The 17,712-nt window shown below is 19.6% G+C and overlaps 5 protein-coding genes across 5 annotated transcripts, besides 48 other annotated features; 2 read left to right on the top strand and 3 right to left on the bottom strand.

Annotated features, from left to right (window-relative positions):
* The first annotated feature begins 267 nt into the window (after positions 1-267).
* Positions 268-302: a sequence feature (AT_rich).
* Positions 303-418: 116 nt separating this feature from the next.
* Positions 419-471: a sequence feature (AT_rich).
* Positions 472-676: 205 nt separating this feature from the next.
* Positions 677-720: a sequence feature (AT_rich).
* A 357-nt stretch (positions 721-1,077) lies between these two features.
* Positions 1,078-1,114: a sequence feature (AT_rich).
* Positions 1,115-3,213: 2,099 nt separating this feature from the next.
* Positions 3,214-3,248: a sequence feature (AT_rich).
* A 466-nt stretch (positions 3,249-3,714) lies between these two features.
* Positions 3,715-3,756: a sequence feature (AT_rich).
* Positions 3,757-4,181: 425 nt separating this feature from the next.
* Positions 4,182-4,258: a sequence feature (AT_rich).
* A 46-nt stretch (positions 4,259-4,304) lies between these two features.
* Positions 4,305-4,390: a sequence feature (AT_rich).
* Positions 4,391-4,536: 146 nt separating this feature from the next.
* Positions 4,537-4,675: a sequence feature (AT_rich).
* A 35-nt stretch (positions 4,676-4,710) lies between these two features.
* Positions 4,711-4,818: a sequence feature (AT_rich).
* A 32-nt stretch (positions 4,819-4,850) lies between these two features.
* Positions 4,851-5,328, bottom strand: EDI_126750 (uncharacterized protein; the record flags this gene model as incomplete). The annotated part of the gene is made up of 2 exons (XM_001738163.1): positions 4,851-5,091; positions 5,183-5,328. 2 exons carry the CDS (start codon positions 5,326-5,328, stop codon positions 4,851-4,853), a joined length of 387 nt encoding a protein of 128 aa, XP_001738215.1.
* A 1,530-nt stretch (positions 5,329-6,858) lies between these two features.
* Positions 6,859-6,902: a microsatellite.
* Positions 6,903-6,907: 5 nt separating this feature from the next.
* Positions 6,908-7,018: a microsatellite.
* Positions 7,019-7,385: 367 nt separating this feature from the next.
* Positions 7,386-7,631: a sequence feature (AT_rich).
* Positions 7,632-7,783: 152 nt separating this feature from the next.
* Positions 7,784-7,821: a sequence feature (AT_rich).
* A 161-nt stretch (positions 7,822-7,982) lies between these two features.
* Positions 7,983-8,012: a sequence feature (AT_rich).
* A 13-nt stretch (positions 8,013-8,025) lies between these two features.
* Positions 8,026-8,611: a repeat region.
* Positions 8,612-8,618: 7 nt separating this feature from the next.
* Positions 8,619-8,711: a sequence feature (AT_rich).
* A 23-nt stretch (positions 8,712-8,734) lies between these two features.
* Positions 8,735-8,861: a microsatellite.
* On the top strand, positions 8,831-9,556 carry EDI_126740 (uncharacterized protein; the record flags this gene model as incomplete). The annotated part of the gene is made up of 1 exon (XM_001738162.1): positions 8,831-9,556. The coding sequence occupies one exon, from the start codon at positions 8,831-8,833 to the stop codon at positions 9,554-9,556; it is 726 nt and encodes a 241-aa protein (XP_001738214.1).
* Positions 9,046-9,068: a sequence feature (AT_rich).
* A 58-nt stretch (positions 9,557-9,614) lies between the features above and the next one.
* Positions 9,615-9,684: a microsatellite.
* Positions 9,685-9,692: 8 nt separating this feature from the next.
* Positions 9,693-10,103: a repeat region.
* Positions 10,097-10,266: a repeat region.
* A 27-nt stretch (positions 10,267-10,293) lies between these two features.
* Positions 10,294-10,453: a microsatellite.
* Positions 10,358-10,454: a microsatellite.
* Positions 10,455-10,472: 18 nt separating this feature from the next.
* Positions 10,473-10,533: a microsatellite.
* Positions 10,534-10,536: 3 nt separating this feature from the next.
* Positions 10,537-10,721: a microsatellite.
* Positions 10,640-10,783: a microsatellite.
* Positions 10,784-10,838: 55 nt separating this feature from the next.
* Positions 10,839-10,980: a microsatellite.
* Positions 10,870-11,040: a microsatellite.
* Positions 11,041-11,053: 13 nt separating this feature from the next.
* Positions 11,054-11,120: a sequence feature (AT_rich).
* A 1-nt stretch (position 11,121) lies between these two features.
* Positions 11,122-11,314: a microsatellite.
* A 46-nt stretch (positions 11,315-11,360) lies between these two features.
* Positions 11,361-11,410: a microsatellite.
* A 93-nt stretch (positions 11,411-11,503) lies between these two features.
* Positions 11,504-11,696: a microsatellite.
* Positions 11,654-11,769: a microsatellite.
* Positions 11,770-11,883: 114 nt separating this feature from the next.
* Positions 11,884-11,952: a sequence feature (AT_rich).
* Positions 11,953-12,038: 86 nt separating this feature from the next.
* Positions 12,039-12,080: a microsatellite.
* A 77-nt stretch (positions 12,081-12,157) lies between these two features.
* Positions 12,158-12,297: a microsatellite.
* Positions 12,298-12,421: a sequence feature (AT_rich).
* Positions 12,422-12,447: 26 nt separating this feature from the next.
* Positions 12,448-12,500: a microsatellite.
* A 111-nt stretch (positions 12,501-12,611) lies between these two features.
* EDI_126730 (uncharacterized protein) lies at positions 12,612-14,666 on the top strand (the record flags this gene model as incomplete). Its single annotated transcript, XM_001738161.1, has 1 exon — positions 12,612-14,666. One exon carries the CDS (start codon positions 12,612-12,614, stop codon positions 14,664-14,666), a length of 2,055 nt encoding a protein of 684 aa, XP_001738213.1.
* Positions 14,158-14,192: a sequence feature (AT_rich).
* A 10-nt stretch (positions 14,667-14,676) lies between the features above and the next one.
* Positions 14,677-14,970: a sequence feature (AT_rich).
* A 183-nt stretch (positions 14,971-15,153) lies between these two features.
* Positions 15,154-15,192: a sequence feature (AT_rich).
* A 113-nt stretch (positions 15,193-15,305) lies between these two features.
* EDI_126720 (uncharacterized protein) lies at positions 15,306-15,647 on the bottom strand (the record flags this gene model as incomplete). Its single annotated transcript, XM_001738160.1, has 1 exon — positions 15,306-15,647. The coding sequence occupies one exon, from the start codon at positions 15,645-15,647 to the stop codon at positions 15,306-15,308; it is 342 nt and encodes a 113-aa protein (XP_001738212.1).
* Positions 15,353-15,408: a sequence feature (AT_rich).
* A 187-nt stretch (positions 15,648-15,834) lies between the features above and the next one.
* Positions 15,835-16,309, bottom strand: EDI_126710 (uncharacterized protein; the record flags this gene model as incomplete). The annotated part of the gene is made up of 3 exons (XM_001738159.1): positions 15,835-16,000; positions 16,076-16,238; positions 16,291-16,309. 3 exons carry the CDS (start codon positions 16,307-16,309, stop codon positions 15,835-15,837), a joined length of 348 nt encoding a protein of 115 aa, XP_001738211.1.
* Positions 16,097-16,148: a sequence feature (AT_rich).
* Positions 16,310-16,829: 520 nt separating the features above from the next.
* Positions 16,830-16,910: a sequence feature (AT_rich).
* A 19-nt stretch (positions 16,911-16,929) lies between these two features.
* Positions 16,930-17,062: a sequence feature (AT_rich).
* Positions 17,063-17,122: 60 nt separating this feature from the next.
* Positions 17,123-17,170: a sequence feature (AT_rich).
* Positions 17,171-17,172: 2 nt separating this feature from the next.
* Positions 17,173-17,257: a microsatellite.
* Positions 17,258-17,712: the final 455 nt, after the last annotated feature.

The raw sequence follows: 17,712 nt of genomic DNA, 5'->3' as shown, positions 1-17,712 counted from the left end.
TAGATCAGACACTTTTTTATTGGTTGTTTATCATTCATCTCTTTTATTGTTGGTATTTCATATTCTAATCTTCATTAAAACACTCTATTGGTATTGTTTTATTTTGTTTTAATTCTTCAACACATCTACATTTATAAAAACAACGAATTCCAAATGATGTAAATGATGCTGGTATATTAAATGATGTTAATGATGAACATTCATAAAAACAATAACATCATATTATTTGAAATTCTTATTATATGTTATTCAATATGTATTTCTATCATATTATGTTTATTTTATATTTTTTACATATATTTCATTCTTCATTCTCTTTTAAATATAATGAATAACTAATATCATACCATATTACATATTTAAATATTCTTCCATCATTAAATATTTCATCATTTTCATTATAAATATGAAATGTTTCAATATTAGTAAATAATTTTATTGTTTAATTATTTAAATGAAATAGATTAAAATGAAATCATTCCATATTTCCTTGAAATCTTTTAATTTCAATTTCTAAATTAATAAAATCATTAATATCATTAAAGTACATTGATGTTATCATTATTTCATTATATCCTAATTTCATTCTTGATTTATTATTTATTAGTTGGTTTGTGTTGTTGTATGTTCCATTCTTAATTTAAAGTTGAAATAGTTTTAAGTTATGAATCTTGAGTATTTTAATTAAATAATACTCAAAATAGTTTATTTTATTAAAATGAAATGTTTTACAATTTCTTTTGTTGAACATAAAATACATTTCTCTTCATTAAGATAATAATTTGTTGAATGTTGTACAATGTGTAGAGTCACTACAATCAATACATGGATTGTTAGTTAATGTTAAACATAATTCACATTTTATATTTGTTTTTAATTCATAATTATTCCATATTTATTACATCCAAATGTTGTTGAAGATGACACACAATTTTTAATTGTATTTGTACATAACTCACATTCAAATGAAGTATTCAATGTGTACAATGTTTCACAACTTGAATAATTTCAATTAACAAAACAACTTTAACAATGTATCTGATTACATACTTTACAATCATATTCATTTTGTTCATCATTTAATATTTATTTAAGATAATTTTAACATTTATAACATCTTCTTACAATTCAAAGACATTTTGAACATCCTGATATATCACTACATTGATTCTATTTCCATTTTCATAATAATATCATCAAATACATGTATAACATGTTCATTTAGAAGTACATTCTTTACATATGAATTAAAGTACTACAAGAAATACATTCATCTTTTAAATAATGAGTTTTTTGATATTTTAAACATTATTTTTGTGATGAAAAGGAACTTAAACAATTATCAATCTTATTAAAAGATTGACATGTTTTATATCTTTCTAAATAATATCTAGATTTACATTTTGAACATTTCCATTTCATTCAATCAATTATTTACTTTTATTATTGTTTCTATTTCTATATAATCACATATATACCACTTTGAATATTTAGTATCAGTAATTGAACATAATCAACATCATTCAATAATACATAATGTACATGAATTAGAAGATAATGTATATTTTTAATACATTCTTGACAATATCCATTTATATTCCATTTTTCACATTATGGTTCATTATATACTTCACATGTATTTGTTATTTGATCTAAATAAAATCATTCTTTACAACTTGTACAACTATTTCCATTAGTAGAAGACAACCAACTTATTGTTCATATTTAATACAAACTCCTTTATTAACATGATAATTAACTTAACATTTAGTACTTTCTACTCATTTCAAATGTGCAATGTATTACATAATGATTTTTCAAAGTGATATCCACATGAACATTCAGTACATGTTCTCATTGTTTCTTTGTAGTAAGAGTATCAATATATTTATAACACTGTTTTTCTTGTACAATTTTTACATCAAATCTGGATTATATTCGACATCATTGACAAATTAATTGTCCTTTGTTGATGTTTTAACAACAGAACATTTATCAATATATTGTTCTTTAATACACAAATACCATTTAAGATAATAAATAGAATTACATGTTATACATTTATTTGTTGTTTTCAATCCAATATCACCATGATTTATACATCTTCCATTTATTAAAACTTCACAACATTTTGATATATTGTTGGATAACATCTTCTTTCATTTAAAACATAATTATCTTTTCATTTCAATCAGCAACTATTACAACCATTGTCACTTTAAGCAGAACTAATCATCACATTTATTATTATTATCAAATATATCATTCTTTACAATTAATACATTTTGTTGAATCAATATATCCTTCTATTCAACACATTCTATTGCATTGAACACATACATTTCCATTAAACCAATATCCATGAGATCATAATACATATGAAGTACAAGTTGTGTTCCAAGAACATTAAAGACAATGTGAATATTTGTTTTGATAACTCGTACAAATTCCATTTGATAAATATGAGTTTTCTAAACAAGAAAAACATGAAGTTGCATCACATAATTTACATTTCTTGTTGAACATGAAACACAATGATTCGTTGTTACATACTATCTATCTTGATATCGAGTACAAGTGTTTGAAGTAGAACATGTCAAACAATGAGAAGAACAACTAATTGATTATTATCAAAAGAAATAAAACAAAAGAAATCAAAGTTTTACATTCTCCATTAGAATAATAATACCCTGTATTTTTTCACAACTAAAACATTCATTGTTATTACATTGTGTACAATGTGATTATTTCTCTGAACAATCAACATATTTCATCTAAGTAATGTATATTTCCTGATGATCCATCTGAACATTTATAACATAAATTTGATTACATTCAAGACAATTATTTCAAAAAGTAAGTGTATTTTTAAACATGATTGACATTTCCCAATATTACCTATAAAATCATCAGAACATGATTCACATTGATTATTTGAACATAATAAACAATGTTCGTCAATGTCTTTACATGACCAACATATTTTATATTGAATTTGATTTCCACATTGACAGTAAATACATCCATCTTCTTCATTACATCTTTGACAATGTTTTTCAAATGTTGTTGAACACTCTATTTTTTATAAATCATTTATCCTTGTTATTTAACTTTAACTAACATAAACCATTACATTATTTATAAATAATGTGTTCCATTACATTCAATACATGAGTAGTGGTTTGAGAACAATCATAACATGTTGAATTACACATTATAATTTGTTATTTATTTTATTGTTTTAAATACCATTAAATAAAACATACTTTTACAAAACTACCATTTTATAACATCCACTATTACATGTAAATGCAAAATAAGTATGATAAATCCTGGATTATTTGAATTAAGACTTTAAAAACAAGTATTAAAAACAATGATAAAATTATTGTATTTGTTCATTTATTTTAGAGTTTAAATAAAAAGTAATTGACAGTGTTCATTTATTATTAACTTCTCAGTATTTTCTCATTATGTTTATTTTTAAACAGAACTAACTCTGTTTTAAAATGTTTCATTGTATTAAAAAAATGAAACTTGTTTCTTTTTGATGATTTCTATTTTTCTTTCTTTCCTTCTTATTAAAAAACAATGAAGATAAACATAATAGTATACTTATCTTTCAACTGGAAGAATATAAATTGATAATTATTAAAAATCAATCATGTAAAAGTACAGAATTCTTTATTAATTCAATTAGTTATACTCATGTTGATTTATTGTTTAATTATCTTTATTTGTTTAATATAAAAATATCCATTGTTAATACATTCAACTTCTTTTCTTATTTGATTTGAAATTAATGATGAAAACTTATAAAATTGTTTCATTATTTATCAAATTATTGTGTATAAAAACTAAATATTCAATGAAATATATTTGAATAAAACTATTCATTGATAATATCATTTAGTTTCTTAGTTATTCTTTTTCTTTTATTCTAATGTCTCATCATTTAAAAACATTTTACTTCATTGAAAATTAAACTCAATTATACATCTTTTGTAATAGAAAAGAAAATCTTGGTGTTTAAATTAAATTTGTTTAGAACAAATCAAATGTATTATATTCTTAATTGATTATACTGAAATACCACAAATTGATGAAATAAAACAAATATATCAGAGTTAGAAAGTAGTTAATATCAAATTAGATTCTAAGTAATATATGATAATATACACTTTATTTTTCATTAATTTACTTTTATTAATTTATTCATAGATTATTATTTTGTTAATAAGATATGTAATAAATATTTGAAGATATCTACAACAAGTATTGTAAATAAACAAGTGTTGTAATACAAAAATAATTAAATAAATAACAACTTTATTTGTTATTTTGATTTAAATACAATATAAACAAAAATATTTCATCAATTAAATAAAATGATTATCGTATTATCATCAAAATGAAATAACTCTATTCATTTATTTATTTGTATCTTTAATATCTTAAATAATAATCTAGATATCATTTTTATTTTATTCATTCTTCTTTTGAATTTAATATTTCATTAGAATATTAGTGTTGTTCATTTTTAAACATTTATTAAATCATTTTATTCTTTATAAACATTTTATATTCTATTTCATTTAAATATTAACTTGATTTGTAATGTTTCATAATGATTAATAAAATATTCATTTAATAAGTTAATCAAAAAATATAATTTCTTTGATAATTAACTCCATTCTTTCATTGTTTCACTTTAAATTACTTTATTATTCTTTTTACTTATTGTTTAATTAAATTATATTCAATAAACATGATTTGATTATTAAATTGTTTGTGTTTAAATTTATTTAATGTATAATTCATTCATTCAATAATTCTCTCATCACCATTTGTTAATATCTATTTATATTTTTCTTTAAATGACTTGAAGATACAATTTCTTGAATTTCTTCTTTTTCTGTAATGAAAGAACAAATGAAACAAATAATTTTAATTATCACTTTAGAATCTACAAGTGTTGTTATTTGATTTTTTAATACTTTCATAATTACATCATTTTGATAAATACCATGTTGTCCAATAGGTTGTTTTGAACAATAGATTGTAAAATCCTCCAAACAATAAAAATAATATCTTCATTTGTTATTTCTAAATGAACTTTACCTATTTCATATTTCCATTCATTTTAATGAAATCTTTCCCTTTGTCAATATTTTCTATTAACTCTTCATGATTATTTATTTCTTCTTTGAGTTCTTCTGATTTTATTTCTGTTTTTTCACTTTTAGATTTCTGAGTTAAATATTTATCACTCTTCTCTATGATTTTGTACATTAATTTACCATCACTCTCAATAGATTCAATTCCCATTTTTAACATTTCAATATCTTCTTTTGATACTTTCCATTTATTATCTTCTCCTTTAAACCCTTATGAATGACAGAAATTTATCCATCATTCATGTTTTCAATTTCAACTGTTTTCCTTGTTGGTTCTTTCCATATTTTTCTGTCTTGTTGGTTGTCGTGTGAGTCAGTCATGAATACTTCATTTCAGTTGATGGGTAGTATTTAAGTAAATAGATATTGAATAGTGATGTATTTTTACAATGTGAATACGTGTTGTCACGTTTATTGTTTTTGAATAACACAATTTATTCATTTTTTGTTATTTGATTTCATTCTTTTTTAACTTATCAAATACTTCATTATCAATTACATCTATCTTTTCAATTATTCCATTGAATACACTGAATCAACACAACAACAATGTGGTGATAGTAATAACATTATTCATGAATCTAAGATGAAAGTATTTTAGAATGATTAAATACAAATGAAAAGACACTTTCTACATTACCAAAAACAATTGATGATATTATTTCATCTTGTTTGAACAATTATCTGATTATGTCTGACGATTATGTCAATTCTATGAAAAGACTATCTCAAATGATCAACAAAATGAATCATTCAAATATCTTCAAATAAAAAGAAAGACATTAAAGAATATCATCTAAAACAAATGAAAGTAAAAGAATGTGTTCTTCTCCAGATACAATCATTGATGTTGAATTGAACAAATAAAAACATGGTGTATTATCAAGTGATATAAATGATTCAACAAAACAACGATGTATTGTTCCAATTTCTGAATTAGTAATAAACCACTAATTATTTGTGAAACTCTTCAACAAAAATCTCAAATGGTTATTGTTCATGAAGATTTTGTTATTATTTATAATGAAATCAATGATGTTGTTTGAATAAGTGATGAATAAGTTATTTTCAATTGTTGTAATTACAGTGTTAATGATTTAAATGTGAATGATTGTGGTTTAATCATTGTAGTTACTGATGATGAAGTAGTTAATAATAACAAAGGAGAAACTGATAAAAATGATGGAATGATTACTTCTGGATGTGAGGTTAATAAACAAAATGTAATTACAACAAAGAGAGGAATGAGTTATAAAGATAGTGTAAAGATTAATTAAAATTCAAATCAAAAATTCAATGAGAAATACCAACTACAATCAGATCAACCACATCCTATTTATTTGTTCAAGACATTAGAACAAATGGTATTATTGTTTGTAACACTTTGTTTAATGAAATTAAAGTTATTGACAGTAAAAATAGTGTTTATTTTTGTGGTATTAATGATTATCAAATTGAATACTCACTTCTAAATCAATTAAATTCATTAGATTCACAAACATACACTAACTATGAATATAAAATACCACTTAAATCCATTACAAAACAATTTAAATGAAATTGTAACACATTTACATGAGTGACATGTCATTAGTCAATCTCAAGAAATGATAAAAACATACAAAATACCAGTTGATTCAATCAAACAAATATTTTATTTTTTTTATGTTTGAAATTGTTATTTTGTTTTCTTTTTATTTTTTCTCTTTTCTTTTTTTGTTTTTTAGAAATTATTTTTAATTTTTTGATATTTATTTCTTATTTTTATTCTTTTCATTATATTCTCTCCTTCATATCATTTATTTTAATTCTTTATATATTTTGATTAGTGTCATTATTTTATAGATATTTTCATCATACATTCTTTATGAATTTATTCTATTGTTATTATTTAGTATGATAGTATATGTTAATAAAGTTAATATAATAAGAAAAGAATGTGTAGTACATATTAAATATGGAAATGTTAAATATCCAGTGTTTATGAGATGAATGAATAAACAAATAATGAAATTATTAGAATTAACAAATGATCAAATAATTTATTCTATAAAAATTGATGAATGTATTGGACAATTAAAACATAATGGTTATATAACACTTTTCTTAATAGAATCTTTCTTAAAGAAAAGAAGATGATATAACAAGACAATCAAAGAATATGAGAGAATATATTTCAATAGAAAAAATGATAAAATCATTCAAATGTTATAAAAAAATTAATCCTAACTAATTTTAATAACAACAAATATCTTTTTTAAAAGTAAAATAATATGAATAAATAAAAGTACAATATGTTATAGAAGTAAAATACTTTAATGTAAATTAATTTGTTCTAATTTTTAAACAGATATTTTTAGTATGAAAATATCAATCAAATTATTTAAATTATCAAATATGTTTTCAATATAAAATTTATTCAGAATGTATATGTTAAAATTTATTATATTTTTTGAACTAACATAAATCTAAATCCATTATTTGTCATCATATCATATTTTGTACTAATAAAAATCTATCAAGTATTCTCTTTTCAAATTATTCTATCTTCGAACAACTGAAGTGAATGTTCATTAGATTTTTCAATAATTCTTGTAAATATGAAGAAATATTAAAAAATTATTTATATTATATAAAATTTTTTGAACAAAAATAATCAAAAAACAATTATGGCAAATTATTTTCTAATTTGAATAATTTACCATAATTGTTTTTGATTGTATATAGAAATGTTCTATTACCATTTCTACTGTTCTTTCATCAAAAATATAATTCTTCAATTGTTTGTCATTCCTTTGATTTTTCATTAATATTGATAATTTAAATAATAATAATCAAATCAAAACAAATAAAAAGTAGATAATTAAATGTTAATAATTTTATATTATATTGTTCATTATTCAATGTAGATTAATTGTTTTAACATTGTATTTTCATTATTTATTAGTTTATTCTTTGATTTTAGTTGTTGAATTATGACAATTTCATTTTCTCTTTTATTTGATATGGAATAGAGTATTTTAAACATCAATTATTTAAATATTCATTATTTAATTTCTATTTGATTTTGATGAATATTAAAATTATTCTTTATTTTCTTATTTTAAGGAGAGTATATAATTACTACTGTATTGATATGAATTAATATTCTTTTTAGTATCAACCACTAAACCCTTTTTCTTTGATAATCTTTCTTATATTATCAAATATACTTGTATCATAATAAGTAATAATAACATCTTTATAAATACCCATTTGTTTATTATCAGTGATATCACATCATTGTAATTAATAATCATTGTTATTCTTACAATATTGATTAAGATGTTTTTCTAACCAAACACAACGTCATAACTAGACCATAACTGGGGGAATCGAAGGATGTAAATATTTTAGTGTTGTGTGTGTTGTCTCTGACGTGATATCTTCGAATCAATGATGAATAAAATATAAAATAAAATGAAATATTTAATAATTATGAATTTATTAAAAATAAAAATAATTATCATTTTATTTTATTTCATATTATTTATTGTTTTTCATAACAAATATCAATTAATAAAAATAGAATGATGATAAAGAATAAAAAAGAAGAAATTAAAATATAAAAATAAAAGAACTAATAAAAACAACTAATAAATAATAAATCAAGAATGAAATTAGGATATAATGAAATAATGATAACATCAATGTATTTTAATGATATTAAAGATTTTATTAATTTAGAAATAGGAATTAAAAGATTTCAAGGAAATATGGAACGATTTCATTTTAATCCAATTCCATTAAATAAATATTCAAGAAAATTATTTACTAATATTGAAACATTTCATATTTATAATGAATATGATAAAATATTTGATGATGGAAAAATATTTAAAAAAATAATATGGTACAAAGTAGAATATTGGAGATATTTATTCGAAAAAAAACAAGGAAATATCTGTAAAAATATAGAATATACAAAAGAAGATAGAAAATCATATGGAAATACAATACCATCAGAAGTTAAATCACTTGGATATGAATGTTTTGATGAATGTAAATCATTAATATCAATTAATATACCAACATCAATTAAATCATTTGGAGATAGATGTTTTTCTGAATGTATATCATTAAAATCAATTAACATACCATCATCAGTTAGTTTTATAAGATATGGATGTTTTTCTGGATGTACATCATTAACATCAATTAATATACCATCATCAATTACCAAATTAGGAAATTGTTGTTTTAAAGAATGTCTATCATTAAAATCAATTAATATACCTTCATCAATTACTAAATTTGGACGTAGATGTTTTTGTGGATGTGGATGTGAAGAAGAATTAAAGAAAAATGAAAGAATACCAAGAAATTGTTTTAACAAATGATGATGAATGAAATAAAAATACAATAAATGAAATACAATATAATTTGAAGTAGAAATAAATTATAATTGATTATCATTTATATTATTATTATTCTTTTCTTATTTATTCTTTTTGATATTATTCTTTTTTATTGTGTTAAAATATTTATTATTATTTATTGTATATGTTTATTAATTCTTATATCTTCTATTTTATCATATTTATTTATTATCTTTTATATCTTTATTATTATTTTATTATTCTTTATTATTCTTATATTCTATATTTTAACTTATGATTTTGTATTATTAAATATAAATTAAATGAATTTGATATTATAGATAAATAAATATCAATTTTATTAATCTATTTGTATTTATATAATATAAATATCAATAAAATTAAATTATAAGTTAAATTAAATGAAATATGAATATGAATAATATTAATAAGAAATGAAATAATTAAATAATAAGAATATATTTAAAATATAAATATCAAATACATGAATAAAATAAATAATATAAATAATAAAATATAAATCAAAATAAATAAATAAAATAATGAATAATAATCAAATATTAAAACATGAATATGTATTTAATCAAATATATAAACATATATTAATTACATATTTTAATAAATTTAATGAAAATTGATTTTAATATATATCATAAATGTATATTAATATTAATATATTCTTATATTAAATTATTGATTTATTTATTAATATATAAATAAATGAATAGAATTAATATTTATATTATATTTTATATCATAATATGTTGATTAAAAAATAAATAAGTATTTTATAAATGAATATATTTCATTTAATTATTTTATTATTATTTCTTATTATCGAATTTTATAATTTCTTAATATTTCTTTTTATATTATTATTCTCATTTGATATATTATTATTGAAATAAATCAATAGAATAAAATGATAATGATGAATAATGATAATAAAATGATAATAAATAGTAATAATAGATAATGAAAAACATAAGAATATAAAAGAAAATATATTTAATGATAAATAAGAAGAATGAAAATAATATAGAAAAGAAATAATAAGTTATAAAATGATTTTGTAATTAATTTTAAATTAATATTCAATAAAAATGAATAAGAAGAGAGAATAAATAAAGAAATGATAATAAAGAAATATAAATGAATATAAAAAGAAATTAAATATATGAAGAAAGAGAATAAGAAATAATAACAATGAATTGTTAAATAATATAATAGTTAACAATATGTAATTATTAATTGTTGATTTCTTATTTCTATTATTATAATCAAAATTAAATAATATAGAATGTAAATAAATGATAAATGATATTAATATGAACATAAATAATAAAATAAAAATAGAAATAAAGAATATAAAAGAATATAAATAAGTTTAAAAAAGAGATAATAGAATTAAATAATAAAATAAATGATAAATGAAGAATTTAACTAATTTATTATTCATATTTCATTATACAATAAATATAATAATAAAAACAAATGATTTTATTTATTATAATAAAATGAAGTTGATATTAAATTAAATTTTAGTTGAATATTTTTATTTTTTGAAAATAAACAAAAAAGAATAATAGATAATAAAAATAAATAAGAAAAAGAAGAAATATAATAGAATTTAATTCAATAAAAATAAATCATGAAATGAAATTATATAAATAAAATAAAATAATATTTATATTGATAAAATGATAAATAATATTGATAATAAGAAAAACATAATGAATAAATAACAATAAACATAAATAACATTATATTAACATTATTATCATTTTATATAATGATTAAAATGATAAATTAAAATAAATTAAAGAAAATAAGAATAAAATAAGAAAAATGAAAATATATAAAAATGAATACAAAGAATAGATGAATATAAAATAACAGAATGAAATGATTGAATTAATGAATATTGTTTTAAAGATATTCATCATTATAAATAAATTATTAAATAATGAAGTATGAAAAGAATAAAATAATGAATATTCAATATTGAAATCAAATAATATATCATATCAATCAAATGAATAGAAAATGAATAATTTAATTGATATTTCATTAACATGTATGAATATCAAATATATCAAAATTGATAATAAAAATAAAATAAATATGAATAAACAAATAATATCAAATGTTAAAATATCAGGAAATAACAATGTAAATAATAGAAAGAAGAAAAAGAGATAATAATGATAATATTTAATCATCAATTACAATAAAATGAATATAATAATTTAATAGACGTTGTTTAATATAATCAATTAATATACCATTATCAATTAATAAAATAAGAGATATTTCATTGGATGTACAATATTAACAAATATTAATATCATAATAACAAATAGTAAAATACTAATAATACTAATTAAAATATAAATGAGATGATTTAGTTGATGTATATCATTAATATCAAATGATATACAAACAAGAATAATAAATATTTGAAATATTTTAATCAATATTCAAAAGAAAAAAAGAATAAAATAATAAGAAAAAGAATAAAAAATCATCAATTTTAACATTAATAAAATCATAAAACAATAATCAACAACAAATTATATGATAAATAGAAATCAATGAAATAATAAATAATATAAATAAATATAAATAAGAAATAATAATAAATGAATAACATAAAATAATTAATAATTTAAAATTAAAAATGAATATAAATATAAAATCAAATAATAAAATAAATAAAAAGTAAAAATGAATAAATAAATTTATTATATAATTAAATATAAAACAACAATCAATAACAAACTAATACATAAATAACAATAAATTGATAACAAATAAATTATATTTGAAATATGAATGATGATTAATTTAAATTAAGAATAAAAACATGAAAATATACCAAATGTAATGTTAATGAAAATGAAAATAAAAATGATAAGAAAAATAAGAAGAAAATAAAATAAAAGAAAGAGGAATTAATTGAGGGTAATAATTTAATGATACTAAATCAAGAAATAGGGTAAATAAATGATAGATGAGTATTTAAACACAAACTAAGAAAGATATATTCATTAAAATGATCTACTTTATACTTCTGTTTATTACATTCTCATTATCAAAACAGTGTAGTGAATATACTACAAATGAAATAGATACAGTAGATAGTGCATTTGAATGTATTGAATCAATTGAAACAACAGAAAAAGAAAATAATGATATTATCACAGGATTAAAATATTATTTAGAAGCATATGTATTTAAAGATATATTAAAGAATCCACCACAACCATCATTTTCAAATAATTATTATGAAAAAGTGGATATTGATGCAGAATTAAATAAAATAAATACAAAAACAACAAGTATGTATGAATTCTATTCTCAAATTAAAAATCTCATTATTTCAACAAGAGATGGACATTTAGGTTTTAATGTAGATGACAAACTTAATAAACCAAAATCAGAATTAACTAATTTCTTTTATTTCCTTCCATTTACAATAAATATTGATAATGATAAGAAAATGTATTTAATTCCTAGAAAAAGTCTTGGTGGTATTCCTATTGATGTTCCAGAAGAAATAGATGATAATCAGAACATAGCAGTTAAAACAATAAATGGAGAAGATCCATTTAATATTATTCGTGAATTTGGAAAGAAATATATGAGATTAAAATGTCCACATGCACAATTTACAGAAGCAAGATCAGTAATTTCAATTGGGTCATTGAGTGACACACCATTAACAAAAGAATATTTAAACACACCAATAACTATTACATGGGAAAATGAAGAAAGTGTCACAATTAACTATTCTATATTCAAGCTATCAACACCTAATAAATCACTTAAAGAGTTACTTCAAGGAGAAGAAGTTAAACAAGGAATTCAACCAAAACTAACACCAGAAGAAATAAAATCAAGAAAAGAACTTGTGAAAAGAATGAAAACAAAACAAGGAAGAAATAAACCACATAAATCAGATGATAATAAAGTATATTGTTCATTATCAGATAATAAAATTAATACATTTGTCATTACGTCGTTTGACCCTAAAGATGCATATGTTAAATCATATGAAGATACTATTTTAAAATGTATTGATTTATTTGATTCTAATAAATATCCTATTCAACTCATATTCCCAAAGAATGGAGGAGGTGATTATGATTATTCACAATGGGTTCAGAAAATACTTGCACCATATGATGATGTTAATGATATAGAGTCAGGAAGAATATCAGATCTTACAGAAGATATAATGAGAAGAGGATATGGAACTTATATATATGATCCAGAAACATGTGAAAGAAGAGAAAAAGGAATTAATCCACAAACACTTGGAGAATGGTATACAAATCCAAATATTATTAAATATGGTGATGTTGAACATAAAGTTTCACAACCATCAACTGAAAATTGGGAAGCAAAGAAAATAATGAAAAACCCAAGAAAACCAACAGAAATAGTAGTTTATACAGATTCATTTTGTTATTCTGCTTGTTCAGAAGTAACAAAAGGATTAAAAGAATGGGGAGGAGCTATTCTTGTTGGATTTGATGGTGATCCTAATGGTAAAGATGAAGAATTTGAAGTAGGATTATCACCAACTGTTGTTATTGATTTAAATGATATAGATAAAAATAATATAATTAAACAATATGGATATAAAGTTGGAATAAGCATTATAGAAACATATAGATATAATTATGAATATAATGAAAGTATTCCTAGAGAATTTTTAACAGATATGATAGATGAAAGAGTGAATATTTATCAATTTGATTATTCAGATGAAACAATAAAAGAATTTGAAGAAGAAACAAAGAAGATAATAGAGAAATATCAAACAAAATGTAATCCAAAGAATAAAAGATTAGTTAAAAGAGATGAAAAATGTGATAAAGAAATTAATATAGAACATGGACATGGAGGATATGAATGTGGAGATAATGGAGAATGGAGTACAAAATGTGTACTATCATATTGTGATGAAGGATATAAATTTGATTATATCAATAACAATTGCATTGAAGATGTATGTGTTAATCCACCAACAGACAATGGAACACCAAACATGACAGTAAACCTAGTCATGATAATAATTGGAATAATCACATTAATTCTCTAATTGAAGAAGGTTTAATTTAAAATATAATTTTGGTTTAATAAAATATGAAATAAAAAAAGATAAATATAACACTCTCTTATTTTATTTGTTATATTCATTTTAATTAAAATAAAAATGAATATTTTATAATATTTAATTGATGTCATTATAAATATAATAAGTATTAATTATTTGTTAATTATATATTCAAATTATACATTAATATAATGTATAAAAAATAATTATAATTATTCATGTTTTCATTATCATTTATTTGAAATTATTGAAATAAAACCATAAAATCATTAAAATAAATTCAAATTATCATTTTGATTATTATTCTTCATATTCTTCATTATAATTTAATACTTTTTCTATTTCATATATTTTATGATTAACTTTACATTCAGAACTTGTTCTTGAATTAACAATATATTTGTTATCTTCTGTAACAATAATTCATAAATATTCATTAATATCAATCTCATCAAATTGCCATTCTCTTTTCAATATTATTTTAAGTTTAAGTAAATTAATAAAATTATTTGATATTTCTTGAACTTTTTCAAATCCAATCATTTGTTTTTTATACAATTCAATTTTATTTGTTATGATTTGTGCATCAACAATATTATTAAATGATGAATGGAGTTTATCTAATTATTCTTGAGTAATGTTTATAGTTTTTATTGTTCTTCCAAGTGGTGTATTATTATTATATAAAGATATTTTAGATGAATTATTTTGTTTATTTGTATTATTTGTTGGATGATTATCATTACCTCCTTGTTGTGAGTTGTTTGTTATTTTATTTTGTGTTAACATATAATCTAATATATCTTTTATTTTAAATTGTTGTATTAATGAATAAATATCAAAAAATGAAACAGCAACATCTGATACATCTTCTACTTTCTGTATTATAACTTTACCAACTTCAGTTACTGCTTCTCCCCATAAGTTTTTTAGTTTATTTTTTAATTCATTTATTTCTATTTTCATTTTATCTAATAAATCTTGATTGTTATCATGTTTTAAACTCTCTGCTATTTCTTTAATCCTTTCTATTGTGAATTCAATCTATGGATATTTATTTATAAGAATCTGTGCTTCTGTATTTAATCTTTTTATAATCTTTTTATAAAATTCATTAACATTTGAATCAATAAATAATGAAGTATATTTTATGTTAAGTTAATGTAATTCCAAGAATAGTTTCTGTATTTGTTAAATATAAATGTTTGTATTTAATTGCAAATTGATTAAGCACTTTCCTATGAATTGTCATTAATTTAAGTTCTTCAAATGATTTATCACTTAAAAGTTCTTCTTGTCTTGTAAAATAATAATTCACTCTATTAATAACAAAACAAAATTGTAATCTTTTCCATTCATTTAATGTTGGTTGAATCTCTCACTCAGCTTCATACAATATATCAATTAATGTTTTGAATTTATAATATAAACTTTTATATGAAGATATTAATTCATAAATTTTTAATTCTATGATTTGATACAAACTAGTATCACAATCTGTAATATAACCACTATTCCCATTAAAATTATTTTCAATATAAATACCACATATATTACCTGTTTTTATTTCATTTCCATATTTTTCAATTAATTCTTTTGTTTTATATACATGAAATGTCAACTGACATATTCTGTTATCATCTTCTGATGATTTTGAAGATAATTTTGTTGCTAAAATATTACACTAACAACTACATCCATGATACACTTCATAAAATGGAATTAAACAAATAGTAAAAGTTCTTAAAAGTCCATGTGGTTCTTCCTTTTCTGCAATTTGGTTGAAATTACTTTTAAGGATATCAGAAATAATAAATGAATGTTCTGATAGTTCATTTTCTAATCATTGATTTAAAATATTATGTATTTCACTGAAATGATTATTGAAAAAAACAAGGTATTCTTTCCTATCTTGTTGAAAGTGTACATCAGGTTCAACAACTATCTCGTTTTGTTCTTCTTGATGGTTTGAAATTTTATACCTATTTTATGAAATTGAAATATATTTTGTGGATAATGTTCTTTAAGATATGCCATTTCTGCTCTTCTTTTCGTTCTTTCATAATTAGATTGTAATGTAATCATTTAATTCTGAAATAATGAGATTATCAAATTCATTTTATTTCATGTTTCTAATGAATATTGTAGTTAATTTTATAATATATTAAATTACATAACGTATTATTATTTTAAAATAAACCGAAATGAATATTTTATTTATTTATATTACCCACTATCATGTTATGTGATATATTTATTTATAAATCAATACAATAGAATTTAAAAATTGATTGTTATTGTATTTAAATTGTTATTAATGAAATTTAAAAATGAAATAATTTGTAAATTATATTAAACAAACAAAAATGATATTTTAAAATCATGAAGAAGTGATTAAATTATACATTTTCATAATGTTGTCATCATGTATTTATCATATCAAATAATTACAAATAAATAATTTATAATTTATTCTTATTTATAATTTAGTAATAAAATAAAATTAAAATATTTAAGAATTGAAATGATAAGAAAATAAGAAATAACAAATATAAAAGAGAAAAAGTAAATTAGAAATTACTTAAAGTTTTTCATAAGTGAAAGTGTTTATTTGCCAATCTTGTTGATGGACATGTAAAGTTCTTCCTTCTCTAATACATTCATCAATAATTCTATGACAAAATGCTCTTCCTTATAGATTGTTTCTTTTCTCGACTAATCCATGTTCTCCTTGAATATTTGAACCACTGATGTACCAATCACCCATACTAATTAATAAACTGATGATTATAAGATTTTGTTTAAATAAAAAAAGGGAGTAATGAAATAAAAATATAAGATTAAATACTTTTTAATCGTTTTGTATCAATTTTAATGTTATGTTATAAATAAACAATAATTTCATTTTTACCATTTGAAATAAGATTATTCAAACAATAATGTAAAAGTAATATGTAATTTTAATTTGATGTTAAAAATAACATCACAAAAACAAACAAATAAAAATCACATGTTAAATAAACACAAAGTA

This window comes from Entamoeba dispar, genomic scaffold (assembly GCF_000209125.1).
Source record: "Entamoeba dispar SAW760 scf_1105229461125 genomic scaffold, whole genome shotgun sequence".
NCBI classification, from domain to species: Eukaryota; Evosea; order Mastigamoebida; family Endamoebidae; genus Entamoeba; species Entamoeba dispar.
Note: the sequence above shows the minus strand (reverse complement) of the source record. Positions and strands in the feature narration are given on the sequence as shown.